Below are 27616 nucleotides of genomic sequence, written 5' to 3' on the forward strand. Positions count from 1 at the left end.
CTGAGTTTAAATGTGGCTCTCTGAAGAAAAGCTGTCATGTGTGAATAGTTCAGATGATGCCTGTGGAGAAATCGGCAATGTTCAGCTGTTCAGGCATGGGCTCCATTTCCCACAGCACCCTGTCAAAACCAGCCAGAATACCAACTCAAAAATGTTATAATTGATTAGGGGGCATGACTCAACGATCAAGCCAAAATGTTGTGTGAGGCAGGTACAAGATTCAGTCCGTGGCACTGCGCATGAAGAGACTGTCCCACCTTTCTCTACCTGTGACCTTGAAGAGCTAGTCAAGGTCATCTTGGCGGGTCGCAGGGTTGGTGTGCTGTAAAACAGCTGAATTCAAATCCAATAATCTCTTTTTCAGTGGATGAGCTTTCCAGAGTCAAAGTTTTTGGTCAAGTGTGGCTAGATGGACAGATGGTGTACTTTGGTATAAGAGTTTCATGTGTTAATGAGCAGGTAGTGTTACCGATGCCAGCCTCCAGGTGGGACCTGGAGACCCCCCCGGAATTACAGCTCATCTCCAGACTGCAAAGATCAGCTCCCCTGGAGAAAATGGATGTTTTTTTGGGGGGGATTCTGGGGCAGTGAACCCATTGAGGTCCCTGCCCTCCCCAGGCTCCATCTCCCCAAATCTTCAGGAGTTTCCCAACCTGGAGCTGGCAACCCTACCCCCACCCCCCACCAGTGGCCAGGAGGGACATGGCTGCCCTAGGACAGAGAAAGAAGGGAGCTGTTTTCAGATTTTGTAACCATTACACTGGACACTGGAGTGCAGCTAAATTACGTCTTTTTGGTACACACCACCGTACTGATATAATTCTTTGGCAGGGGACATCACCACCAGCATCAGAGGGTCAAGAGTGTAGGATCTGAGAGCCAGGAGCAAATTTCCCCTTCTGCTATGGAATCTCAGTGGGTGACCTTCAGCCAGTCACTTTTAGATTTCTACTGGATCAGACTGGTGGTCCCTCTAATCTAGCATCCTGCCTCATACAGTAGCCAGTTATTTCAGAGGGCCAACACCACGCATGCATTCTCTCTCTCTCTCTCTCTCTCTCAGCCTAACCTTTTTATTTATTTTTGTGTTTCTATATCACCCTCCCCTGAGGCTCACAGGGTTATTTTTGCAAAGAGGAGCAGAGAATGATTTTGCAAACTGTTCTGGTTCTGCAAGGGGGAGAAAAGTGTTCCTAAATCAATAAAATAATCCAGGAGAGTGAGCTTGGATGCTCTTTAGAGCTATTGTGGTGTAGGGTTAAAGAGTGGCACTTTAATCGGGAGAACTGGGATGGATTCCCCACTCCTTCACACGAAGACAGCTGAGTGACCTTGGGCTAGTCACAGTTCTTTTAGAGGTGGTCTCTCAGAGCTCTCTCATTCCCACCAGCCTCACAAGTGGCCTGTTGTGGGGAGAGGAAGGAAAGGTGTTGATAAATCACTTTGGGACTCTTTCGAGTAGTGAAAAGCGGGGTATAAAAAAAGCAGTTCTTTGTTAATGGTGCTGTGTTTACATTTAAAATTTCAGAGGGGGCAGAATATTCCTGTCCCGACTTTTTTATTTATTATTTTGATATTATATACCGCCCCTCCCTACAAACAGGCTCAGGGCGGTTCACAACACACATTTCATACATATTATAAAATCACGGTTAAAACATTTAAAGCGCTGTTTAAAACTTTGCAATGCATATTCGTTAAGTAGTAAATCCACCTCCCAGTCCACTGGTTCAAGGAAGATTATTTTTTTTAAACGACACCATTCTGTAGTTTTTCCAAATCCCAAAACTTTATTGAAAAGAAACAAACAAACCCTACCGCTATTGTTTATTGAACACCCATAGCTCCGAGACAATTTGTAAGAGTCCAAAGGATGCGGCCGGCTCCCTTCAGAAGTTTTGGCAGCCTTTTAAACCTGCCCCCAGGCCGATGTCCCTGCTTCAAGGCAGACCCCAGATCTATCCATCGGGCACCTCAGATTTCACCTTTTCCATCTCTCCCGCCACACTGAAGTCGTTTCAAAAATTGCCTCCTCTTGATTAGCAAACTCAAATCCCTTCCCTCCTTAGACCAAAGTAAAAACATATTAAATAACATATTTCTACCCTTCATGCTTAGCAGCCTCGCTTCCCTGTGAAAGGGGGGGGGGGATAATTCAGGGCACTTTAAAAAATGAATCTCATCTTTAAACCCTGCCCCGTGGTGCAGAATAAATAAAAGAGTAAGGGCTCTGTGGGAGGAGTTAGGGCGGGACCTGTCCGGGATAAAAACTCAGAGAGGGCCAATCAGGAGCCGCGAAGCTGCTCCCGGTGCCGAGAGAAGACAGGCTCCTAGCGCCCATTTTATTCAGACATAAAATGGGCTTTATTTCTAATGTACTAGTAGATTAACTGAAGCAAACCACACATCCCAAAAAGGAGGATGCAGACAGTCCTGCTTATGTCCTGGGGGGGGGGGGGGAACGCCATCCTGAGAAATTTTTCGAAAGAGAGCTACAGTTCTTCCCCTGGACGGCCGTTTTGATCTCCCTTCCTCAACAGAAGTCTCTTCATCCTCTGTGCTGTTAATGGGCCCTGCAGGACCGAGATATTTATTTAGCCCACTTATCAGTTAATTTCAACACTCAGTGCCTCTGCTTTCGGTCGAATAAATCAGATTTTGAAATTTGGATGTTTAGGAGATTTTGCTTGGGGCCGTCCTCTTGGCATTTATTTCGGCTCTGAAGCTGACTGGGGCTTACACCATCATTTGAGAGCCTCCTGGATCAGAATATATTCCAAGATTCCCTGGTGGTTTAATTTTTATTACAAGCAGAGGTGCGGCCTCGGGAGTTACCTGATAAGTTACCTCAATGAATCCAAATGGGATTTACATCTCGGCTGGACAGCTAAATTCAGGAACACATTTTTTTAGGGGCCTGTGAGATTTTTATAACTGTTTGGCTGATTTAACTTTATTGGACACGAGCAAGGGCCCCTCACATGTGCCTCCAGTTTTTAATCATATCAAAGAGTCTTATTTTGGATAAGGCATTTGAACTTCCCTAATCCAGAAGCAAGGCAAAGTACGCAAAACTCTAGGACTACAATTCCCTACTAGCTGAATTTTCGTGGACGTTTCTCAAGGTGACGCTGCTGTGCTAATCCTTGGGATGTCACCCTCCGCTAGAAGCGTCGGTGAATTCTCTGATGTCGCAGGAATTTCTCCTTATGGATGAAGCTTTTCCCACACTCGGCGCATTCGTAACGTTTTTCCCTTGTGTGTATCCTCTGGTGCTGACTCAGTTTATCCCTCCGGTAAAAGTTTTTCCCGCACTTGGGACATTCATGCACTTTCTCTCCGGTATGGATCCTCTGGTGTCTCAAGAGATTTGTTCTCTGGTTGAACCATTTCCCACACTGAGGACATCCAAAGGGTTTCTCCCCTGTGTGGATTATCTGATGGACCATGACAGCTCCTCTGGACGTGAAGCTCTTCCCGCACACTGGACATTCGTAAGGATTCTCGCCTGTATGAACTTTCTGGTGTCTCAGCAGGTTTGATTTCAGGTGGAAGTTTCTGCCACAGTCGGTGCACACATACAGCTTCTCTCCCGTTTGGCTCATCTGGTGCTTAACAAGACAGGACTTGGCCTGCAGGTCATCCCCGGATACGGGGAGTTCGCGGAAGCCCTCCGCAGCATGATCGGTAACAACTCCCGGTCGGCAATGGTGCTTTCTACTATACCTGGAAACTAAAGGTTTTTTGGCCCAAGAGGACACTGCAGAGTTCCCGGTAACGGAAGCTGTCAATGCAGTCTCACTGCACCCGTGCTCTTCCTCTGCGGGCTTCTTCCCCCGGTTCCCACGGCGCTTGCATCTTTGCTCATAAATCTCCACTGCCACCGGACTCTCCCAGGGAGAGATTTCTGCTAATGTCCACTGTGCTTCTTCTGAGCCCAGTTCTACCTGCTGCCAGTTCTCCACCTTGATTTGACTTCTCATCTCGTCACCTGAAGAGACAGAGAGAGGAATTTTGTCCATGCTCTGGTCACTGCTTGTTTAGAGCCCAGTAAATTCTCCTTGGGGAAGGGGGCGTCCTAAAACTTCCCTCCCAGATCCATGTCCAAGAACCTCTGCTGAACATATCCCTCTTACACTTGAAACATTCTTCCCTTTTAAGAGAGAGAACCTAATTCTGGGGAGAGGGGGGAAGAGTCCCTGCAAACCTGGTACTAAATATACTGCTGACAACATACTGTCTTGGTGTAATTTACGTATTTTTTGCTAATCCTATGGAGGACCAGAGAGCCATGGTAATCACAGGAAGTCAGAAATCTATTGCAAGGGAGAGGCCGTGGCTTGGTGGTAGAACCTCTGCTTTGCATGCAGAAGGTGCCAGGTTCAGTCCCCCGCGTCGCCAATAAAAAGGGTCAAAAATAATTGGTACCAAAGACCTCATTGGGAGACTGCGGAGAACCCCTGTCAGAGCAGATGAGATTGACCTTCATCGAACAAGGGGGCAGCCCTATGCAGAATGACATGAAAGCCTTCCAAGGTCGATTCAATGCAGCTCACTCTCAGGAAAGTGGGATTGCCACGCAAGGGTCTCCTAGTACAAGGCTGTTTCAAGAGTGTTCCTGTGTGTTCATGAGGAACATTTATAATGCAGCATTTTGGGAAGCGACTATGCATTTGTCTTCTCAGGGATCTCAGCAAGCTTGCAAACCACGAGCCCAGGAGAGGGAGTGGAAGGGGTACAACCACAGGGACAATGGCCTCAAATCTGATCTGCAGCCTTATATCAAATTAAGTTTAATAAAGCAACTTTATCTACGCCCTGTTAAATTTCATAAGCAGCAGAAGAGTTGGTTTTTGTGTCCCATTTTTCACTGCCTGAAGGAGTCTCAATGTGGCTTACAATCGCCTTCCCTTCCTCTCCCCACAACAGGCACCCTGGGAAGTAGGTGGGCCTGACAGCCCTGACAGGACTGCTCCGTCAGAACAGCACTATCAGGACTGTGACGAACCCAAGGTCACCCAGCTGGCTGCATGTGGAAGAGCGGGGAGTCAAACCCGGCTTGCCAAATTAGAAGTCGCCTCTCTTAACCACTACACAGCCAAATATTCTTAGAAAACAGTCCCAAACAGTCTAGTCACAGCTTTTAAATATGAACAAATAAAGCTTTTTGGGTACATTTGACGGCACCCTGACAAGGCAAGAGAAGTGATCTTTTCTGGGCCTGTGGGTCAACTCCAGGAGATGCCAGTTATAAATGTTGAAGCAGGACTTCCCCCTGTGAACACTGTGGCACCTGCCAGCAGCTTTCCTGGTGCTCACCAAGTGTTTTTTGGAAGTGGACGGGACCAAGTGGAGCCTTTGCCCGCCAATACTTTTGATTTGCCATTGCAGCTCGGGTGTGCAGGCTTTTTGGACGCAGTTGCCATCGCAGCACAAGAATCCTTACTGTGTGACTGAAAAGACGCTATGGCAGCCATTTTGTGAGGCAGCCATTATGTGAGGCAGCCATTTTGTGGTGGTGCCCACCACCCTGTGCCAGAATTCCAAAGCTGCTTATTACAGTGTCTGTGTGATATTCGTGAAAACAAAACCTTTAAAAGATAATTGGAGAGAGTAACAAGGGATTAAAAGATCGGTCTCCTTCCCCCTTGCCCGCAAATGGCCTCCAGGAAAAAAAAATATTGCACATTAGGAGTAGAACGCCATGTTAATGTGGTTCATGGATGTTCTGATGCTTAATCAGTGTGCTTTTGTGACTGAACCTCTTCCCACAGTCGGGACACCCGTAAGGTCTCATTCCCCTGTGAGTTCTCAGATGCCCGGTCAGCTTATCTCTCCGAGAGAAGTTTCTGCCACACTCGGGACAGACGTATGGTTTCTCCCCCGTATGGATCCTCCGATGAACTATCAGATGTTCTCTCTGCCGGAAGCACTTCCCACACTGAGAACATTCAAAGGGTTTCTCTCCCGTATGGATCCTCCGATGCCTCGTGAGCGCGCCTCTCAGGGTGAAACTCTTCCCGCACTCCGGACACCCGTGCAGTTTCTCTCCGGTGTGAATTATCTGGTGCTTCTTCAACGTTTCCTTGTATCTGAAGCACTTCCCGCACTGAGCACACGGATACGCTCCCCCTTCGGCGTGGACCCCTTGGTGTCTCTTTAGTGACTTGGTACAACTGAAGTATTTCCCGCACTGAGGGCAGCTGCATGGCTTCTCTCCCATGGGGTCGCTAGGATGCCCAAACAAATTATCTCTTATCTCGACTAATTCATACTGCTCGTGGTCCACGTGGGTCTCCTGCTGACCGAGGCCGTGTTTCGACGGAACGTTTTGCCCTGAGGTAGGAGAGTCATCGCTGACGTGCATCATGACGAGTCCTGATTTGTAGCGGTGTTTTTGTCCCGAGCTGGCAAACAGGGCTCGTTTCCCTGCCGGGTCCACCGGGTACGTATTGCCGAACAAATCTGCAAGGCCGTCGGTGAACTGCGTGCCTTCCATCTCTCCGGGCCTCTCCTGTTGCCAGTTAGACACATATCTCTCCTTATGGATTTCAAACACCTCAGGAACGGTCCACTGAGTTATTTCTGCTAACGTCCCATATATCTCCTCTGGGCCAGTGTCCCCCTGCTGATTGCTCTCCACTTTGATCTGACTTCTGTTCTCATTACCTGAAGAGACAGAGAGAGGAATTTTGTCCATGCTTGCTCACCTCTGGGCCAGACTCCTGCAAACTTACAGCCCTTCCCTCCTGTCCTATCTCCCTGCTCAGCCTCTGCTTAAATGTCTTCTCCCGTCTCTACCATTACCTAATCTACAGCCCCTTATAGCCAAGGTCTAATTTTTCTCTGGCCCTGATCTGGGTGGCCTAGGCGAGCCAGGCTTTGGCAGCTTTCGGGAGCGAAAGAGGCTCAGCCCTGATTAGCATATGGATGGGAGACCACGGAAGAAGTCCAGGCAACGGCAAACCCCCTCGAAAACCGTACGGGGTCGCCAGAAATCGGCCACCTGACCACCATTTCTCACCACCTCCAATTCTTCACTTAAAAAAAAATGACAGGAACAGAAGAGAAATGTACCAACGTAACCTTAATTGCGTGTAAGAGTGACCAAGTATACAAATCATACAAATCAAGGAAGCGTTTTACTTTGGGCTGATCTTACTGTATTGCTACGTATCGGTGGCAAGATGGAGAACACCCTCGACAAAAGGCAGAAGGCCGGACGTCCTGCCTTCCGTTCTACTGATCGAAAATCGTGTCCGGCCTTCCCTGTGGAAGGGGGAGAGCGTTTGCGCAAAAGAATCACGCACAGGCAATCACGCACCAGCGTTTTCCACATTTCCCCAGCAGCCCTGCAGGAAAACAATGGCAGGCACTTTTGATATTAGCATATACGACCTCCGTAAGCCTACTATAGTTTGAGTGAAATGAATTGTGCGACTTGGTATGTACGAATGATCGTTCTCAGGGTACGACTGAGTCCAGTGACTTTGGGCTTCTGGGGCAAAACTGAGGGAGACGGATAGTTCTGTTGGTACCGGTCGCGCTGGTACCATCTTTGGAAACAAACCTTCCAAGAGGTTTTGGCCTCGACAAGAACGGGAGGCCCTGGATCACCCTGGCCGTGAAATGACCCTCTGGGGGGAATCAGGTGCCAGTTCAAAGCAAAATCAGTCAACATGCTACGCTTGGATCTGTCCTCCATAAAATCTCCAGTATGTGATCATCGGATCTCTCCCGGAGAAGTTTCTACCGCCGGCCCTTTTGTACATTTGCCGTCCTCCGGTGTCCCGTCAGCTGACCTCCCGGAAGGAAGCCTCCTGCCCGCCTTCAGGGCAAGTGCAAGGGGTTTTTCCCCGTGTGGCTGCTTTGATGCCGAATCAGATTGGCTCTCAGCGGAAATGTCCTCCCGCACTCCAAGCACTCGTGAGGTTTCTCCCCCGTGTGGATCGTCTGATGCCTAATCAAGTGAGCTCGCTCGATGAAGCAGTTCCCGCACTCCGGGCATTTGTGTAGCTTCTCCCCCGTGTGCAACCTCAGGTGTTTTGTCAGGGCTCCCTTGGAAGCAAAGCTTCTCCCGCACTCAGGACACTTGTAGTATTTCTCCCCTACGTGGCTACTCCGATGTCTCATGAACCGAGAGCGCATGTGGAAGATTTTCCCACATTCGGGGCACTCGTAAACCCTCTCTCCTATGTGGATGGTCTGATACTGGCGCAGGTCTGACTCTTGCTCCAAGCTTTCCTCTAGGGCTGGATGCTCGTAGCAATCCTCTCCAGCATGGTCTATCAGGAAGCCTGCACTGTTTGGGTCCCTTTTGTCATGCCTGGGGACCAGGGCATTTTTTGCTAGGAGACACGATGCCGAGCTCTCACTAGCAACATCTGTGGCCTCCCGGCATTCGTTCTTTCCCTCCGCCGGTGTCCTTCCCACCACCCCAGCAGAGGCGCCCTTCTGCTTGTGACTCTCAGACGGCCCAGGTCTGCTCCACGGGGATCCTTCTGCTAATGTCCTGAGGTTTTTCTCGGGTCTAGCCTCCTCCTGCTGAAGGTTCTCCGTCTTGACCTGACATCTCTTCTCACCACCTGAAGAGACAGAGAGAGGGACAGGGTCCAAGCTGCGGTGAACGCTTTTTTAAAATATCTAGTTAAAGCTTAGCGAAATCTTCTCCTCACTTACTTAGGGGACAGGGCGGTGGCTCAGTGGCACAGGATTTGCTTGGCGTGGAGAAAGGCCCAAGTTCAATCCCTGGCATCTCCAGTTAAAAAAAAACAAAACAGAATTGGGGGAGTTGGCGGTAGGAAAGATCTTCGCTCTGGAACATCACTGCCCATCAAGAGTAGGCAAATTTGGCCTTGATAGACCAACGGGACTTTGACGGTGCAAGGCTGCATGTGTTCATAGGTTTATTAGGCATACATTAATTGTGCTGCACACAGTTTAGGGGTGAAGAAAGAATACAGGGCACTGAAAACTGGGCGACCCGTTCTGCAGAGTCACTGGACACATCTCGGGTTCCCTGTTGGGAGGCCAAAAGGTATCAAACAAAACAGTTCCTGGGAATTGCGTTTTGGGAAAAGCAACACACATCCAAGTCTCCTGAGCGGGCCCACAACATACATTTCCCAGGGTGCCTGGGGGGGGGGGGGAGGGGGGGAAGCAGTAAGAAGTACAGTGGTCTAAAATATAATTTACCACCCGATTTCCAAATGAGAAAATCCTTCAGTCTCAGGAGCAGGACAGACTGCTGCTTAAGCTTATTTGTTATGAAGGAACGGACATAAGAAACGCTCTGTGTGCAATTTGACAGGCTTGGAGCGTTAGAAAGGGCAGCTACCGCAGGCCACCAGTTCAAACCCAGCTCCCCCCCTCCCGAGGCGTCAATTGCTAATTTAGATGATAAAGTGAAGAAGAATTGGGTTTTTTTGACCCCGCTTTTCACTGCTCAAAGGAGTCTCAAAGCGGCTTACGATCTCCTTTCTCTCCCCCGCAACAGGCACCCCGCGAGCTCTGAGAGAACTGCTCAGGGAGAACAGCTCCAACAGGACTGTGACTAGACCAGGGTCACCCGGCTGGCTGCATGTGGAGGAGTGGGGAATCCAACCCAGCGCTCCAGATTAGAGGCCTCCGTTCTTAAACCACTACACTGAGTTGTTTCCCCTGAAGTGGTGTGGAGAAGACAGGATGAGTGGGGATGTAACTTGCTGGCAGGCCGTTTGGGAGGATGGAGAGAGGTCAGGCAACCAGCCACTCTTCCAAGGTGTCCCTTCAGGAAAACCTGCTGGCAGATCCAGACAGAAGACGCTACCAATGTGCCAAAAGGGGACTCAGGTGCTGAAACCAGCGGAATTTCCCACTGGAATCTTCCCACGCTCAGAACATCCACCCGATCTCCATCCTTCTCAAGTTTCTCTGAGGTCTCAACTTCTCCGGGAGAAGAATCTGTCACGGTCCGGTCATTTACGCCGCTTCCCTCCAGCGTGGGTTGACTGATGCTTGACCAAGTTGTCTCTTCGAGAGAAGTTCTTCTTGCATTCCTGGCACTGGTATGGCTTCTCCCCCGTGTGCATCCTCAGGTGCCTCACCAGATCGCTCTTCTGATTGAAAGACTGACTGCACTGTGAGCATCCAAACGGCCTTTTCCCGGTATGCGTGCTCTGGTGCCACCTCGCGTTCTTTCTGTGACGGAACGAGAGGCCGCACTGCGGGCATCTGAACGGCTTCTCTCCGGTGCGGGTTCGCTCGTTTCCCACGGATCCCAGCCTCTGAGCTTTCCCAGACTCCAGACCTGGTTTCTTTCCGGAATTGGTCCTCTCACCAAAACTTCTCCCACCCTCGGGATGGTCATAAGGTTTCTTCCTATCCCAGGTGGCCTGAGGTTGTTCAAAGGACGGCTCTTTCGCAATGCGTCCCGACCCGCAGGGGTTCCTTCTACTATACTTGGACATCGTCAAAAGCCTTGCCCTAGGACACACTGCAAGGGCAGGACACTTGGTGCGCTGGCTGCAGTCCTTCTGTCCTTCCTTCCCCTGCTCCTCGTAAATTTCCGCTCCCGTGGGGAAATTCCATCTGGTTATTTCTACTAACATCCCGGGCGTTTCCTCTGTCCCAATCTCTCCCTGCTGAAATTCCTCCTCCACCTGGAGCTGACTTCTCTTCTCATCACCTGAAGAGACAGACAGAGAAGAATTGTGTCCGTGGTTCGAGGGTCACTTAGATTACTGCCAACCATCGCTTTCTTCCCAGTCTTCCACTCCGGCTGACTTGGAAAGGCTCCGCTACGCTGCCCGTTGATATATCTGCTAAACTGACTGTCCCATCAAAGGCACCGGTTTGGTGGGCTCACAAAAAGAGCGCCTTTCCAGGGGCTGCCCACAATAAATGGACAAACCTCCCCAGGGAGATGCCCCCGGCCTCTCTCGCTTGCATTCCTGAGTTGTGATTTTAAATGGCGATATTTATAGAACCATAGAGTTGGAAGGGGGCAGACAGGCCATGTAGTCCAGCCCCCTGCTCAATGCGGGATCAGCCTCAAGCATCCAGGATATGCCTCTGTCCAGGCGACCGCCAGTGAGGGGGAGGGAGCTCTCCACCTCCTGAGGCAGCCAATTTCACTGCTGGACTACTCTGTGAAATTTCCCCCCCTGATATCTAACCAGTATCGTTCTACATTTAGTTTAAACCTATTACTGCGGGTCCTCTCCTCTGCTGCCAGCAGGAATCACTCCCTGCCCCTCTAAATGACAACCTTTCAAATACTTAACAGAGAGCATTGTTGTCCCCTCTCAACCTCCTCTGCTCCAGGCTGAACATTCCCGGGCCCCTCGAGCCTTTCTTCACAGGGCTTGGTCTCCAGGCCCCGGATCCTCCTCGTCGGTGTCCTCTGCCCCCTCTCCATTTTGTCCACGTCCTTTTTGAAGTGAGGCCTCCAGAACTGCACACGGGACTCCAGGTGAGGTCTGACCCATGCGGTCTACGGTATATTTTTATCCGTGTCATAACCCTCCTTGAGTTATGTGAGAATGGAAGGCGGCTAATAAATGTTTTAAATAATTTTTTTTTAAAAATACATCCTGAACCTACATCACCCTTTCCCTTATAACAAGGGCTCTGTGTGTGTGTAGTCTCCCCCCTCCCCCAGGTTTAAACAGGAAAAAGAAAACCTTCCCTAGGTTTAAATGGAAGAAATCTCCCTGCAGGTTGTGGAATGCATACAGACAATCCGACGTGTGTTCTCCACTCCCCATTCTTATTTTACATAATCTCACTTCTCATGGGGAAGGGAGGGGGAAGAGACAACCGGGCCTGACACCCATCTTTCTATTTTTCACACATCCCGGCTTCCCTTGTTAAAGGTAGGAGTGAGGAAGAGTCCCAATTAAAAAGTGAAAATTACACTCCGTGAGGCGATCAGTGGAAAACGGGCTGTGTTCAGGTGTCATTTTTAACTGTCAGTAAACAGGGATCAGCCCGACCTGGCCCAAGCTAGATCTTGTCAGATCTCGGAAGCTAAACATGGTTTGACTTGGTTAGTATTTGGATGGGGGAAGTCCAGAGTCACTAAGCAGAGGCAAGCAATGCCAAGCCACTTCAGAGAATCCCAGTCGAAAACGAACTCCAGTTCTTCAGAAACGCAACCGTGTGGGTTAGCCAGAGCTAATTTCCCTCCCTCCTCCCAAGCCAAGATCCTAACGATAGGCCAACATGATGTGGTGGTTAAGAGTGGTGGCTGCTAATCCAGCTGTATTTCCTGCTCCTCCGCAGGGAGCCGGCTGGGTGACCTTGGGCTAGTCACAGTCCCGTTAGAGCTGTTCTTGCAGTGCAGTTCTGTTCAATCTCTCTCAGCCCCACCTGCCTCTGATGGGGAGAGGAGGGGAAGGCCGTTGTAGGCCCCCAGGTAGTGAAGAACAGGATATAGAAAACAAGTATTCTTTTTCTAAACCAGAGTTCAGTCCAGACTTAGAAGATTTGATTGGGGTGGGGGGATAACTCTGGTTAAACTGCCTGCTTGCATTTAGATAACTAGTTTCCAACCAGGATTTTCCGCATGCGCACACAGGAAGGAAGGAAGGAAGGAAGGGAGGGAGGGAGGGAGGGTGGAAGGAAGGAAGGAAGGAAGGAAGGGAGGGAGGGAGGGAGGGAGGGAGGAAGGAAGGAAGGAAGGAAGGAAGGAAGGAAGGAAGGAAGGAAGGAAGGAAGGAAGGAAACTTGGGGGAGTCACACATTATCAGCCTAACCTACCTCACAGAGCAGAACGGAAGAGGAGAGAATGGTGTGGTATACCATTTAAGGAGAAAAAAACAGCATACAATTGCCTCAAGAAAGAAACCCTTCTCATCTTAGTGTTGGCTGAAAGTGATGCCTCAGTGATGCCTTCGTCTCTCAGCGCCCTCAGAAAAGTCAATTCCCGGGGCTCTGAGGGAAAGCATCGAGGGGGACACGGATTGAACGCCTGCTTGCCAAAACTGAGGCCAAAAATGTTCACTGGTCATGTTCAACGGGAACTATTCCTACCACGTATTCGCAGTTCTACACCAGTCCTGCTTCCTGCTTCTCAACAATTTGAAGATTAATTCCCACAACGGAAGGCCCGCTTTTGAAACAGGAGGCTAAGCCCCTTCTTATGCCTGCCAGGGGGCTGCTCCGTGCCACACCAAGAAGGTAACTGGACGCGGTGGGGGAGTTGTCGTTCAAAAGAGAACCTGTAGGTCAGGCTTGCTCAACCAGGGTTTTGTGAAACCCTGGGGTTTCTTGATGGCCCTGGAACGGTTTCCTGAATGGGTGGGTGCAAATTAATTTTACATGTGTTTGATTTGTTAAACATGGATCAGCTGATATGCCCATATATGCTCAAGCTGACCCACCCTCCCCTCCCAAAATGGCCAACGATGGGCCTGGAGGGGGTGGGAAGAGGAGGGGCCCTGGGTGGGCAAGTACACATCTGTTTCCCATCTATATTCTACACGGCCGCGCCATGTCCATGTTTTCTGGAAGCCTGAAGAATGTTCCGAAAATTGAGAAAGGCTGGCTGTACACAGACAGCAGGATGAAGGAAGGGGCTAAGAGGCTGGTTCAGGATCTCCCATCGTCTTCGGAAAGATCCCGTTCCACGACTGGTGACCAGAAGAATAAGAACTCCGCACAGACGCTCTGGTGCTTAATCAGGGCAGCTTTTGGCCCGAAACTCTTCCTGTGCCCGAGGCGCTCCTAAGGGCCCGTCCGTCTTCTCCGTGCGTCCTCTGGTGCCGGACCAGTTTATCCCTCCGGGAGAAGCCCCTCCCGCACTCGGCGCACTGATGCGGTTTCTCCCCCGTGTGGATCCTCTGGTGTCTCATCAGATGCACCCTCTGGATGAAACTCTTCCCGCACTCGAAACACTTGTACGGCTTCTCTCCCGTGTGGATTCGGAGGTGGTTCATCAAGACGGTCCTCTGGATGAAGCGTTTCCCGCACTCGGGGCACTGGTAAGGTTTCTCCCCGGTGTGGATCCGGAGGTGCCGCATGAGCGTGTTGGACGTGAAGGTTTTCCCGCACTCGGGGCAAGCGTAGGGTTTCTCTCCCCTGTGGCTGCTCTCATGCCTGATCAGGGTCGCCCTCAGAGGAAAGCTCTCCCCGCACACCGAGCACAGGTAGGGTTTGTCTCCCGTGGGCGTTACGTAACCCTTGTAGGGGTCTGGGGATCCTTGGAAGTTGCTCCCCCACAAAGAACAGACATAGCGGTCCTTCCCAGCATGTTTGGTCTCGAGTCCCGATTTGTACCTCCTCCCGTACTGGGAGGCGGAGGGATTCTTTGCCCTAGAGGTCACTGCAAAACTTTTACTACAGGCAGACATAAGACCATCTGCGATCTCAGGGCATCCGCTCTCCCCTTTCATGGGCTTCATCCCCTGTTCCCTATTGAACTCACATCTCGGCACGTGAATTTCAGCCGTCGCGGGAAAATTCCACGGGGAGATGTCCGCCGCCGCCCCTTGCATTTCCTCGGGCCTGGCCTGGCCCTGCTGAGCCCCCTCCATCTTGATCCGGCTTCTCTTTTCGAGACCTGAAGAGACAGAGAGAAATTTTCCCAAGTTTTCTCCACTTCCTCTCCTTCCGCAGGGCTCCCGTCCATGGCCTTGACTCGGTTTTCTCGCCCCTCTGTGCGTGCTCTGAGCTAAAGGGAACGGACATCAGAACCCTGCGAAACACGTCAAATCTGCACACTGCTTGCAATTCAATTTCTGCCAGCGAGAACAGGAGGGAGAGGTCTGCAAAACACACGTACACAGAAGGCCCCAAAACCAGGCTTAGGCGTACATACGCACAAACCCTTCAGGAATAGTGCTGAACAACGGCCCGCCAGACAATCCTGCACAGAATGTGAAACAATTTTGTGCAGCATGCCAGGTTCTCCACCCAAGCAATGAACGGGAACCCCTCTGATACTGGTGGTAAGACTGGGAGAAGGGGGAAATGGGACAGGTACACTTTATACCCATCAGTGTGCCAAACTGAATGGCCTGGCAGGACCACTAGGGCTCAGCACCCTCCCACGGTGCCTGGATCTAACAAAACTCATCTCTGTGTCGTTTTCTTCCACTGGCCGGCTGGGAAACCAACATTTTCACAAGGTGAGGTAGTTGAGGCTGGTATCACTGCTCGGTCAGAACAGCCTTATCAGGGCTGGGGCTAGGCCAAGGTCACCCAGCTGGCTGCATGTGGGGGAGTGCGGAATCGAACCCAGCCGGCCAGATCAGAAGTCCACACTCCCAACCCCTACACCAAAATGCAGTTCTTAAATCAGGGTGCGCAATTTTTTTTTTTAAACTGGTATTTTTCCGGTTAGACCTGAAAACAAATGTCAAGATCTTCACAAGATGTTGGCTTGGCGGTTTGTCAGAGCTATCCAGGTCAGGGCTATCTGTCTAAGAAAAAAAAAGGGCAAAACATTGAAACGGGACAGCTGCTTTTTCTTACATTTCAACCAGGCATGCTGATGACTTTAATTAAAGAAGAAGAGTTGGTGCTTATATGCTGCTTTTCTCTACCCGGAGGAGTCTCAAAGCGGCTTAGTGGCCTTCCCTTTCCTCTCCCCACAACAGACACCCTGTGAGGTGGGTGAGGCTGAGAGAGCCCTGAGATTACCGAAGAAGAAGAGTTGGTTCTTATATGCCGCTTTTCTCTACCTGAAGGAGTCTCAGAGTGGCTTACATTCGCCTTCCCTTTCCTCTCCCCACAACAGGCACCCTGTGAGGTGGGTGAGGCTGAGAGAGCCCTGAGATTCCTGAAGAAGAAGAGTTGGTTCTTATATGCCACTTTTCTCTACCAGAAGGAGTCTCAAAGCAGCTTACAATCTCCTTCCCTTTCCTCTCCCCACAACAGACACCCTGTGAGGGAGGGGAGACTGAGAGAGCCCTGATATTCCTCTCTCTTTCTCTCTCTCTCTCTCCCCCCCTCAAAGCATTATATGATCTGAGATGGCACTGCCCATTCACACTGAAGCTTATTTTTGCTTAAGGACTAGAAACCTGCCCCTCAAACAAACAAAGAGAGACTCCTAATACCACCTTCTAAAAATTTTTTCCTGAAGTTGAAGGGGAATCAAAGAACAAAGCAGGTCTGTTGATTCTGCATGACTCCCTCCGCTCGGAAGCCAAGAGGTCTCTCTGACCCAGCTGCCAGAACCACCAGCTCAAGCCCCTTACCTGAATCTCGGCCTGGGAGCCTCTCGCTTTCCTCTGGGAACTGGACAAACATCTCATCGTCTTTTTCCAGGTGGGAGGCGAGGTCAGATTTAGGAACCAAAAGTCCCTCTTGAAAGAGGGGTGGGGGGGGGGGGAGAGGAGAAACAAATCATTATTTGAGGGCGAGAACCGGCAAACTTAGAATGGCTTATGGTTTCTCCCTTTTGATTTTAGCTTTCTGATAGGCAGCTCGGGAGGAGGAGGAAGGGGAAGAGGAAGAAGAGTTGGTTTTTATACCCCACTTTTTGCTGCCTGAAGGAGTCTCAAAGTGGCTTACAATCGCCTTTCCTTCCTCTCCCCATCACAGGAAACCTGTGAGGCAGGTGGGGCTTAGAGAGCTCTGAGAGAACTGCTCTGTGATAACAGATCTAACAGGACTGTGGCTAGCCCAAGGTCACCAGGCTGGCTGCATATGGAGGAATGGGGAATCAACCTCACTGTCCAGAGGACACTGCTCTTCACTGCTACACCAAGCAATGGTGCAGGCCCAGCAGAGGCTCTCCCACGGAGCCACAAACCCTCCCAGTGACTGTTTCACAGAGAAACACATCCGAGTACCACAAGCCATTGCTCGGTAACAGCTCTGCCCAATGTCCCGGAGCTCAGTAAGGCCTGAGGTCTGGCTGGAGACCAAACAGTCCAATTCGCGTTGATCGTAATAATTATTTCATTTCATGCCTTAACAGTATCGGGAGTGTATGGAATTTGCTGGCGGGGGCTCATGGGAATTGTAGTCCACGGACATCTGGAGGGCCTCAGTGTGTCCACCCCCGGCCTAAGGCAAGGGTCCCCAATGGTGCCCCTGCCAATGACTCCTTTAGAATGTGGGCGGAGCTTTTGCCCAGCTAGGCTTCCGTTTGGCTATTGAAGAGATCTGATTGGCTGGGCAGCCGCCATTTTGTGGCAGCCGTTCTGTGGCAGCCATTTTGTGGCTGTGCTCGTCAGGCTGGGTCAGAAAAGCGCCCACAGGCTAAAAAAGTTTGGGGACCCCGAAGGCACCACACAATTAGAGCGACAGAACAACCACAAGACCACGAATATTCATGAGTTCTCAGAAAGCTCAGAGCCTGGATCCAAGGCAGGGGTGTTGCTTACCCAAAGACTCTGCGTTCCCCTCCTCTTCTTGCATGACTTGCCAAAACATCGTCCTTGGCCCGGGCTTGGCCAGAGCAGACTCACTCATATGCCCTGACAGGCCGATCTCCTTGAGGGGCAAAGAGTCCTGAAAGAGAAGAACATTCCCACCCTTCACTCCAGGCCCCTTGCAAAGAAGGGGGCTCTGAAAGACTTTAGGGAAAAGATGGCTTCAGGATTCGTCGTGTGGAGAGAATCTTTGTCCTTAGGGTCATGGAATAAAGTTGCAGCGGACAAAGATAAATTTTTCTCCCGAAATCTTGCCATGGCCCACCTTGGAAGATGCTAGCCGCAGTTAACTGGCAAACCATAAGGGCCTAAAACTACCAGACCACGGCCACACAGCCCGGAAAACCCACAACAACCAGTATCTATTTTTAAAAATTCAATTAAAACCCAAATCTAGAGGCCAAAGCCTTCCCCTCAGGTTGGCTCCTGGCCGTGGGATTCAGAGTCTCCGTGCCTCTGAACAGGGAGGTTCCCCTCAAGTCATCATGGCTAGTAACCATCGATAAGACTTCTCCTCCCGAAATCTATCTAATCTCCTTTTAAAGTGGTTTATTCCTGTGGCCGTTGCTATGGTTGTGTGCTTCGGGTGCCGAAGCGGCTGGAACGGCGCCTGAAGCACATAACCCTAATCTGGATAGTTATATCTCCGGTATAAGCCTGGACTCACCCACCACGAGTTCACATACCTCCGTCGTCCCACCTCTGTTGACATCCTGCCCTTTGGGAGGAAGAGAGATCTCAGAATGGTTGGGCTGCGACATTCCACTGCCTGAAAAAGGACAGAAGAGAGAATTTCGAAGAGGCGAGGAAGGAAAACCCTCATTTCCATCCGGCCTAGGCCAACCCGAAGCAACAAGAAGGAAGTTTTTGTACTTCCTGATAACCTGAAGGCAAAAGGGAACACTGCAAAAGGGGACATCACATGGAAATGAGGTGAAACTGCCCTAAGCAGAATTCCCAGTCCTTCAGCCTACATTTTAAAATATACTAGAGGAGTCGTTTTCTATGACATGCTTTTCATTACCCAAAGAGTTGCAAATCGCCTTCCCTTCCTCTGCCCACAACAGACACCCTGCGGGGTAGGTGGGGCTGAGAGAGCTCTGAGAGAACTGGGACTGGCCCAAGGTCACCCAGCTGGCTGCACATGGAGGAAGAGTGGGGAATCCAACCCGGTTCGCCAGACAGGAGAGCACAACTCTAAACCACCACTCCAGGCTGGCTCTAGAATTTCACTCTCTTCCTTCCCTCGTGAGGAGTCTAAATGGGCAGGAAATCAAATATACGTTTCCTCGGGAACACGTCGGGACTCGATCCGCAGAGCTTCTTCTGAGGAGCAAAGAAGGCTTAACGACTCACGGAGGCCTTACCCAGCAAACCGGAGTCTCTGCCGCTGTTCTGTTTGGTTTCTTTGACGCCCCGCCTCTGGTCGAAGTTTGAGGGAGCCCCTTCTGCCTCCGAGGAGCCCCTGTCCATCTCTGACAAGGGTTCCTGAAACGGCAAGGGGAATCTGCTCAGAAAGGGCGACAGATCCAGAGCCCCTTTTGCTCTCACTCTACAAAATCCCTTTCATCTGCAGCAATAGGTCAAGGGTTGGGTTTGGACGCCTCGCCCATGTTCATGACCTGGTCTGCACACCACCTGAGCCCCGCATGGACACATGAAGCTGCCTTATGCTGAATCAGTCCCTTAGAATCACAGAATCAGAGAGTTGGAAAGGAGCTCCTGGGTCATCTAGTCCAACCCCCTGCGCTATGCAGGACACTCACAACCCTGTCGCCCATCCATCCCATTGAACCTTCACAGAATCAGCCCAGCAAAGTTCGTATTGACTGCTCAGACTGCCAGCAGCTCTTGAGGGTCCCAGGCTGGGGTCTGTCAAATTGCCTCCTGCTAGATCCTTTAACTGGAGATTCTGGAGATAGAACTAGGGAGGTTTTGCATGCCAAGGAGATGCTCTGCCGTGAGCCACGGCCCTGTCACCCAGTGCTACGTAGCTGCTCCCACTTCTGGTTAGAGAATCCAGTTTCAAAAGCCCTTTTGCCTGGGTAAACCTAGGCAAACCGTTTAGCTGCCAAGTTCTTCAGGATTAATCTATTAAAGGACAATTCGCAGCTTTTAAACCTGATAGAATTATTGATTTTCCTGGCACTGCTTCGTCATATTATGGCAAGCAACAATTCGAAAAGCAAGCCAGGTGTCAGGTCTCTGTCTCACTGCTTTTAGCGAGGAGCAAAAAAGCCAAAGTTACACGACCAGGAATCTCAACTGGCCTTCTTCTGAGACTTCCCTTCTAGAGAAATCTGATTTGAGTGCTATATTTACAGGAAAATGTCATCCCTCTCTGGATCTGCCATGCCGCAATCATGTGATTAATTTCTAGGCAAGTGAATGGCTCAGAACTAAACAGGAGATAATCAACACAGGCGCAAATAAGTCAGATCAGCAGATGCATCTGAGTTACATCCGATACAGACTGCTAAAAAGCTCCATCATTTCATAACAATTAGCCGATGAATCTATTACAAACAACCCCTAAAGGTAAAGGTAAAGGTAAAGGTATCCCCTGTGCAAGCACCGAGTCATGTCTGACCCTTGGGGTGACGCCCTCTAGCATTTTCTTGGCAGACTCAATACAGGGTGGTTTGCCAGTGCCTTCCCCAGTCATTACCGTTTACCCCCCAGCAAGCTGGGTACTTATTTTACCGACCTCGGAAGGATGGAAGGCTGAGTCGACCTTGAGCCGGCTGCTGGGATCGAACTCCCAGCCTCATGGGCAGAGCTGTCAGACGGCTGCCTTACCACTCTGCTCCACAAGAGGCTCATTAAACAACCCCTAGGTTATTTTAATTTAGGTTACGAATTCCATTGATTGGACTTGATTCGATTGAGTGACGCTGGGATATGCACAGAAAAATTCACACCTCTGATAAAACTTTGGTGGTCTCAGAGGTGGTGCTGGGCTCAGACTTTCTCAGGATACGAAGCCATAAATGAAAAAGCACCAGGTTAGTTAGTTGGCCATGCAGCTCTCAAACAGAGAGAACTGATGCCGCTCTGCTCCCAGCACATCAAGTTGGGCTATTTCACTCGGATAATATCGACAACACAAGCTGCTGTTCTCTGCCCCACTAGGGCCAGGGGAAGGAAATACAGCCTCACCTGCCATTTCCAAGATTCAACCTTTTGCTGGCTCATGAGGAAGTCGTCCACCAGGGCCGCGGCTTGGTTGCAGTTCTCGGGGCCGCCGGCCCTGATCCAGCTCTGCAGCTCCGGCGGCAGGATGCTCAGGAACTGCTCCAGGATCAGCAGCTCCAGGATCTGCTCCTTCGAGTGCCTCTCCGGCCTCAGCCACCGGCGGCAGAGCTCCTGCAGCTGGCCGTAAATCCGCCGCGGGTCTTCCACCTCCCGGGAGCGGAACTGCCGGAAGTGCTGGCGCAGGGCTTCCATGCGGTTGGCCTCCGCGCGCAAGATGGCCGCCTTCACTTTCCCATAATCCTCTCTGTCTCTGGCCTCCAGGCTTTCGTAAGCCTCCTGGGCGTCTCCGCTCACTGCCGGCAGGAGACGGGGGACCCACTCGTCCCTGGGCCACTGGCAGGCTTGGGCCACTTGCTCGAAGGAGGCCAGGAAGGCCTTGGCGTCTTCCCACAGGGCAGTCTCTGACACCGGTGGGCTCACCCATGCCGAGTGAGGAGACTGGAGGGTTTTCAGGAACTCCTGCCACTGAGTTTCCCAGTGCTGCTGCATCCCTTTGGAGGGGTCCCAGCGGCTATCCTGCCTTGCCTTCCAGCCGGATGGCTCTCCGGTGACTTCCGACTGGGCCACGCTGATGGGGTTCCTGGTTCCTTCTGGCCCTTCCTCAGGAAGGGCGCCTGATTGCTCTTTCATGTTCACCCCAGTTACTAAACCCTCAATCTAGAAGAAGATGAGCAACGGAGGACCCTGCCAGAAACTTAGTCCCTGAAAAATCTGGGGGATCCTAGAGCGCGGCTCTCATTCAACAGGTAAAGCGGCTTTCTGTCTTGAACTGTGTCTCGTTTCAGGCGTGACGGGAGCAGCTGAGCAAGAGACGGGCGCCAGTCATCAAAAACACCCCGAAGGCTTCCTTCAGAAGGCACCGAGGAACTCCACCTTGAGCAAAAACAAGATGCATAATATTTATTGATTTATTCATATTTTGATTTATCCCCTACCCCTCCCGACGTAGTCGGCCCGGGGCGGCTTACATCAAGATAAAAGAATAAAATGCAACAATTGCCAATAAAACTCCTTGAATTAATCCCCAGTAAAATACTAGAACAATCTAAAATTTCCATCAGATGGCGGAGCTCCATTCTTCCCCTACACCAGTCAGTGGATCACCTACCCCTAACTGCATCCGTGCTCTGATACAATCAAATAGATCTCCTACTAGATCTCCAGTTCACAGATTATTCCCCGGGACGGCTCTTCCTCCCTAGCCTCAACTGAAAGCCTGGCGGAAGAGCTCCATCTTACAGGCCCTGCGGAACAGTGATAGCTCTGTCAGGGCCCATATCTCTCTTGGGAGCTCATTCCACCAGGCCAGGGCCGAAAAGGATGGGGAAACCAGAACTGGAGAGTTTGGCCACTGGAGAGTTGTGTGTCTCTGTAGGTTTTAAGCAATATTGTTTGGCAGCAGCTGCCATCCAGCACAAGGATCTTCAGTGCATGACAGAAAGTGAACTGCTGCAACCATTTTGTGGTTGTCTCCACCTCCTGTGGCAGCCATTTTGTGACAGGCAGCCATTTTGTGACAGGCTCCAGCGCCTGTGGCAGCCATTTTGTGACAGGCAGCCATTTTGTGACAGGCTCCAGCTCCAGCGGCAGCCATTTTGTGGCAGCACCTGCAATGTTGTGTCAGAATTAATGAGGTACTCCCAGGCTTGGAAAGGCTGGGGACCCCTGATTTAGAACATTTATTTATTTAGGCCTGGATAAGAACTCAAATGGGCTTACAATGTAAATAATAATAATATGCATAAAAACCACTAGTCAAAAACCAGTAATTTAAAGCTGCCGGTAGGCAGAACTAATCAAATGCTGCCTCCTGAAGATTGAGCACTCTCCGGTCGACCACTGTGACCACGTGACCTTCATAGGATCAGGCCCTCCAGCTTCCTTTCCAAGCTCTGAGGCCATGGAGACCACCTACCCCTCTGAGTAGGTCTTTCTGACGACTGCCCCTCTCTACCTTATCTGAAGAAATATGCACGGACATGAAAGCTTAAGCCCAGAATTAAATTTTGTTTGGGCTCAAAGCCCCTATGGCAGGGGTAGTCAAACTGCGGCCCTCCAGATGCCCATGGACTACAATTCCCAGAAGCCCCTGCCAGAAAATGGTGGCAGGGGCTCATGGGAATTGTAGTCTATGGACATCTGGAGGGCCGCAGTTTGACTACCCCTGCTTTAGATTATAAAATGTATATTTATATGGACTATACCAGCAAAAAAGCAAGATCTTCCTTATCATAACCATCACAATAATTCTCACTTCTAGCTTCTAAGCCTGTCTGGCCCCTTCCAACTCTATGATTCTATGATTCTATGTCCCTCAGGGGTGGCCAGATTGTGGCTCTCCAGATGTCCATGGACTACAATTCCCATGAGCCCCTGTTGGCAGGGGCTCATGGGAATTGTAGTCCATGGACATCTGGAGGGCCGCAGTTTGACTACCCCTGCCCTATGGTGTAGTGGAGGGGTGGGCCAACTGTGGCTCTCCAGATGTCCGTGGACTACAATTCCCCACGAACCTCAGCCACTGGTGTCGTGGTTAAGAGCAACAGACTGGAGAACTGGGTTTAATTCTCCACTCCACATGCAGCCAGATGGGCAACCTTGGGTTAGTCAAAGCTCTATTAGAGCTGTTCTCACAGGGCAGTTCTCTTAGAGCTCTCAGTCCCACCTGCCTCACAGGGTGTCTGATGTAGGGAGAGGAAGGTAAAGGCATTTGGAAGCCACTTCAGGTCTCCTTTGGGAAGTGAAAAGCTGGGTATAAAAAAAACAGCTCTTTTTCTTCTTTGACTTGTATGCAGGTCAATTTGCAGCCAACTCAAGGGGGTTTCAAGGCAGGGGACATTCAGCGTAGTTTGCCTTAGTGTAGTGACCCTGGACTTCGGTGGTGGCAACCCCCATCCAAGCACCACACCAATCTTCAGAGATCTGATACTTCCTCCCCAAAAGATCAATAACTGGACAGGCCCAAAGCCTATTTTTAAGATGCAAGTCCTGTAAATTACCCTTATAGCTATTAAGCACTTTACTTGAGCCTTCAGTGAAAAGGTGCTAGAACTGTCTAAATATAATTCGCTGCAAATGAGTCACAGCGTGATGCCATAGAAACAAGTATAAATAGGGCTTCGGCAAAAGAGGCCGACTGAGCTCTTTATAGGCTCCCTTACAAAGCAAAAATCATTAGAGCCTCCCTGAGTTATGAGAGCCAGGGTGGTGTCATGGTCAGAGCATCAAATCTGGGAGACCCGCGTTCAAATCCTGGCTGCGGTGGAAGGTTTCCGAATGACTGCAGCCCCCTGCCATAACTCATGGGCCGTCTAGGCTTCCTAGGGTTGCCAATCTCCAGGTGGCACCTGAAGTTGATCTCCAGGTGACCCAGGTTAGTTCCGCTAGAGAAAATGGCTGCTTTGGGGGGGTAGATTGCACAGCATTACATCCTCCTGAGGTTCTCCACTCCCCAAAGGCCGTGCACAGGCTCCACGCCCAAAATCTCCAATATTCCCCCCCCCATAGCTGGTAACCCTAGCTTGTACTGTTAAGAATTTCTCCTTCTCCCTTATACTCTATGGCAGGGGTAGTCAAACTGCAGCCCTCCAGATGTCCATGGACTACAATTCCCAGGAGCCCCCTGCCAGCATTCGCTGGCAGGGGGCTCCTGGGAATTGTAGTCCATGGACATCTGGTAGGCCGCAGTTTGACTACCCCTGCTCTATGGTTTAGTATTGAAGGCTAGCAAGGAGGAGGGGGCAAACTGTGGCTCTCCAGATGTCCATGGACTACAATTCCCATGAGCCCCTGCCAACACATTGGGAATTGTAGTCCATGGAATCTGGAGAGCCACAGTTTGGCCAACCCTGGAATGATGGATTGTCTAATGCGGTAAAAAGTCTGTTTTTATTTTTGAGCCCTGAGACTCTGGAAGTAGGGTCAAAAAGAACAACCGAAGAATTTTGCGCTTCTTCTCAGAAGAATTTACGTGTTCAAGCCATCCACTGAGCCATGAATAGGCCACGAACAAAGGAATGCTTCAGCGCCGGCTGAGGTAAAATATTATCTTCTTCTCCCTTTACAGGGAGAAGTGTATGCAAGTTAATAATCCAGCTAGGTTACAGCCAATTTCCCACTTATCTGAAGGAACAAGAGGGACTGAAGGAGACGGCTGCCTTAACTAACCCATCTGTTCCACCTAGAATATAATTCTTTATATTTTGAACATATGAACTCATGAAACTGTCTTATATTAAATCAGATCCCTCGTTTGAGATCTGCAGATCCCTGGAATGACAGCCCATCTCCAGACTACACAGATCAGTTCCCCTGGAGAAAGGGCTGCTTTGGAGGGTGCACCCCACAGAGGTTTTCCCCAGACTTCATCCTCAAATTTCCAGGAGTTTCCCAGTATGGATCTTGCAAGCCTACCCCATCGTCCCCCACCAATGGCCAATAGCAACCCAACCTTCACTGGGTTGTGGGATTCTCCCACTGGGGCATCCTCTCCCCCAGTGCTGATTAGCTGGCTGGCAGGGGGACTTAGCAGCAAACTGAGGCTAGGCCTCTGTTGCCAGTGATCTGGTGACATCACTTCCGGCAAGCTCTGGAAGTGACATCATCTTGCTGCAGAAAGACACACGGAAGCACTGGCATTCCGGCACAAGCTCAATGGTAAAACGACTTTGACCATAGAGTCTTCCCAAACGCCAGAGTGTCCCCACCTTGCTGGTGGCAGGATGACATCACTTCTGGGGCACATCAGCAAAAGAGTCCTAGGGCCCATTTTGCTGCCAATCAGTACCCCACATCCCTTGCAATTGCTTGGGGGCACCTGAAAACCCTAGTCCAAGCTTTTTTGACCAGGGTTTTATGAAATCCTGGAGCTTCCTGACAGCCCTGGTAGGCTTTCCCGAATGGGTGAGAGTTAATTAATTTTTAAAATATATTTTAAAATGTGCTAAACATTTATCGGGTGATATGACCAGATATGATCATGCTGACCTGCTCCCCCATCCCAAAAAGGCCACGGATGGGCCTGGAGGGGGTGAGAAGGGGAAGGGCCTCAGGTGGGCCTGTACACAGCTCTGCTTCCCAAGCCTGTTCTGTCCAATCATGCCACTTCTGGGTTTTCTCTAAGCCTGCAGAACTTTTCTGGGGTTTCTCAAAACACGGAGAAAGGCTGTCCTAGGTGTAAACTGCACGGAGCTTTTATTCCAACCCCAGATCGATTCAGTCCGTGCCCTCTACACAGAATGCGATTTCCGTTTGGATTTGGGGCGATTTAAATTTTCCTTCTGCAGCAAGAAGGATTGATCCAGAGTGACTCTACCTTTATTGTGCTTTATCTGAGACTGCTGTTAATCCTGAATAAAGAAGATAGGCTACACGTGGTCATGTGACACGCTTGCCTTAAAGGAGAAGCCCCTAATTTCTCTCAACTTCTGTCGGTCCTGGATTTTTCCTTCCTCCTCTGCCTTTTTCGATCCTCCCCCCCCCTCCCCTCCAAGAAAAGAAAGAGGCTCCCTGCTTGGCTTCTCCCCTCTCCCTTCAAGAAAAGAAAGAAAGAGCCTCCCTAACCATGTGCAGAAGACTTTTCAATGGGGAGGGGGGGGAGAGGAAGACCCTTCAAAGCGATCTGAATTCAACAGGATTGACAATGGAATAAAGAAAGTAAGTGCAGACTCTGCCCTAGTTTCTCCAGGCCTATTTTTCCAGGGTCTCAGGCAGGGGTTTTTTCCAAGCAACTCCAACCTGGTCGTTTTGCACCAGAGATGCCAGGGATCGATCCTGGGCCTTCTGCATGCCAAGCAGATGCTCTGCCAGTGGTCCACGGGCTCCCCGCTCCTAGAAATCAAGAGGCAAAGCAGAATCCTACCGTTTGGCCTTGCCGCTCTCCATCTCCAAGCCTCACGACTAAGCGTCACGCTAACCCCAGCCGAATGCCTGCTTTTCACACAGGCTCAAGTGGCAGTAAATTGATTTCCTCCACCCCCAAAGCCTGAGAACTTCCCTGGGGGGAGACAGGGACCTCAGCAGGGTATTTCCCCCAGAGCCCCCCCACCCTCCAGGGGAACTGATCCCTGTGGTCTGCAGAGGAGCTGTCATCCCGGGGGATCCCCAGGCCCCACCTGGAGGCTGGCATCCCCGGGCGCTGGTGCGGGGAAAGAATGCCTTGCCGTGCAAATGGAGAGCACGCGCCTTCCGGGCCAGACTTAAGGCCTCCCTCTCCTAGGAAGCTGGACCGCAGATCCACATGAGCTCTCCCTCCGCACCAGGCCTTGAGCACGGCCCCAAGAGGTTGGCGGATCGCGGTTGTTGTTTTTTTTTTTTAGCACTCCCTCTGCGGAAGCAGGAGGTTCAAAACAAAGAAGCAGGCTCATCCCGGCCTAGTCCCTTGCTGGCCCAATGCTGCAGACGGCAAGTTTAGCAAAAGAGGGAGATATTATATATGTATATATATATTTGGAGGGGGGATTGTAATTCTATGCAAAGCAGGGCAGGAGATCAAATAAAAGGAGGGAGAGAAGGAGGGAGGGGAGGCAGATCCAGCGCCCAAGCGATCCCCACTCACTTTTGCAGACCGGGCTCCGCTCTGGACCCCCCCTGGGCGGCTGGGGGCGGGACGGGGGCTCCGCCTGGCTTGCAAAGTCGTCGGGAGGCGGCTGCGGATCCCGGCCACGGCGCTCTGCCCCGGAGATGCCCGGCCCTGCCCAGCTCCGCCTCCGCGACCCCGGCCCTCGCCCGCTTCCCCTTCCTCGGCGCCCTTAATGGCGCGGCGGCCGAGACGAGCGCTCTCGCGCGCCCCCTGCCGGAGCCCTCGCGCCTCGCCCGGCGCCCGCAGGCGAAATCCGGCCAGAAAAACAGAAGCGGAGTTGCAAGAGGGGGAATCGCCGGGTTTGGTGTGCAGCAGCGCTGGACAAGTGGAGTCGCACCGCTTGCATCACCGCTTCAGGGTGCCCACTGGACACAAAGGATCGGAGTTGGAAGGGGTCCCCCCAGGGTCATCTAGT

The 27616-nt window shown here is 51.0% G+C and overlaps 2 protein-coding genes across 13 annotated transcripts; both read right to left on the bottom strand.

The window, feature by feature from the left end:
• Positions 1-1509: 1509 nt before the first annotated feature.
• LOC143833965 (uncharacterized) lies at positions 1510-27397 on the bottom strand. 12 transcript variants are annotated; one of them, XM_077330357.1, is made up of 9 exons: positions 27178-27394; positions 26358-26450; positions 20526-21494; positions 18734-18854; positions 18053-18135; positions 17319-17445; positions 16185-16292; positions 14408-14542; positions 3772-6669 (listed from the first exon to the last, which is right to left on the bottom strand). In XM_077330357.1, exons 3-9 carry the CDS (start codon positions 21249-21251, stop codon positions 5708-5710), a joined length of 2262 nt encoding a protein of 753 aa, XP_077186472.1. In that variant the 5' UTR covers positions 21252-21494; positions 26358-26450; positions 27178-27394; the 3' UTR covers positions 3772-5707. The 12 variants fall into 12 exon arrangements, 10 of the variants coding, with proteins under 10 accessions (XP_077186474.1, XP_077186478.1, XP_077186477.1 ...); XR_013229711.1 differs by lacking the exon at positions 26358-26450 and having other exon boundaries at positions 3847-3991; positions 5320-6669; XR_013229712.1 differs by lacking the exons at positions 3772-6669; positions 26358-26450 and adding exons at positions 8430-8585; positions 8680-10666 and having other exon boundaries at positions 27178-27397.
• On the bottom strand, positions 10673-14401 carry LOC143834113 (uncharacterized). Its single transcript, XM_077330715.1, has one exon. The coding sequence runs from the start codon at positions 14382-14384 to the stop codon at positions 13662-13664; it is 723 nt and encodes a 240-aa protein (XP_077186830.1). The 5' UTR covers positions 14385-14401; the 3' UTR covers positions 10673-13661.
• Positions 27398-27616: the final 219 nt, after the last annotated feature.

Source organism: Paroedura picta, chromosome 3, assembly GCF_049243985.1.
Source record: "Paroedura picta isolate Pp20150507F chromosome 3, Ppicta_v3.0, whole genome shotgun sequence".
NCBI classification, from domain to species: domain Eukaryota; kingdom Metazoa; phylum Chordata; class Lepidosauria; order Squamata; family Gekkonidae; genus Paroedura; species Paroedura picta.

Bases quoted from the DNA above. Each gene is read 5' to 3' on its own strand.
- LOC143834113 (XM_077330715.1), bottom strand. From the start codon at position 14,384: ATGAAGCCCATGAAAGGGGAGAGCGGATGCCCTGAGATCGCAGATGGT.
- LOC143833965 (XM_077330356.1), bottom strand. From the start codon at position 21,251: ATGAAAGAGCAATCAGGCGCCCTTCCTGAGGAAGGGCCAGAAGGAACC. The intron at 18,855-20,525 runs GTGAGGCTGTAT...TTGCCGTTTCAG, and splicing joins TTGAATCTTGGAAATGGCAG to GAACCCTTGTCAGAGATGGA. The intron at 18,136-18,733 runs GTAAGGCCTCCG...GTCCTTTTTCAG, and splicing joins CAGAGACTCCGGTTTGCTGG to GCAGTGGAATGTCGCAGCCC.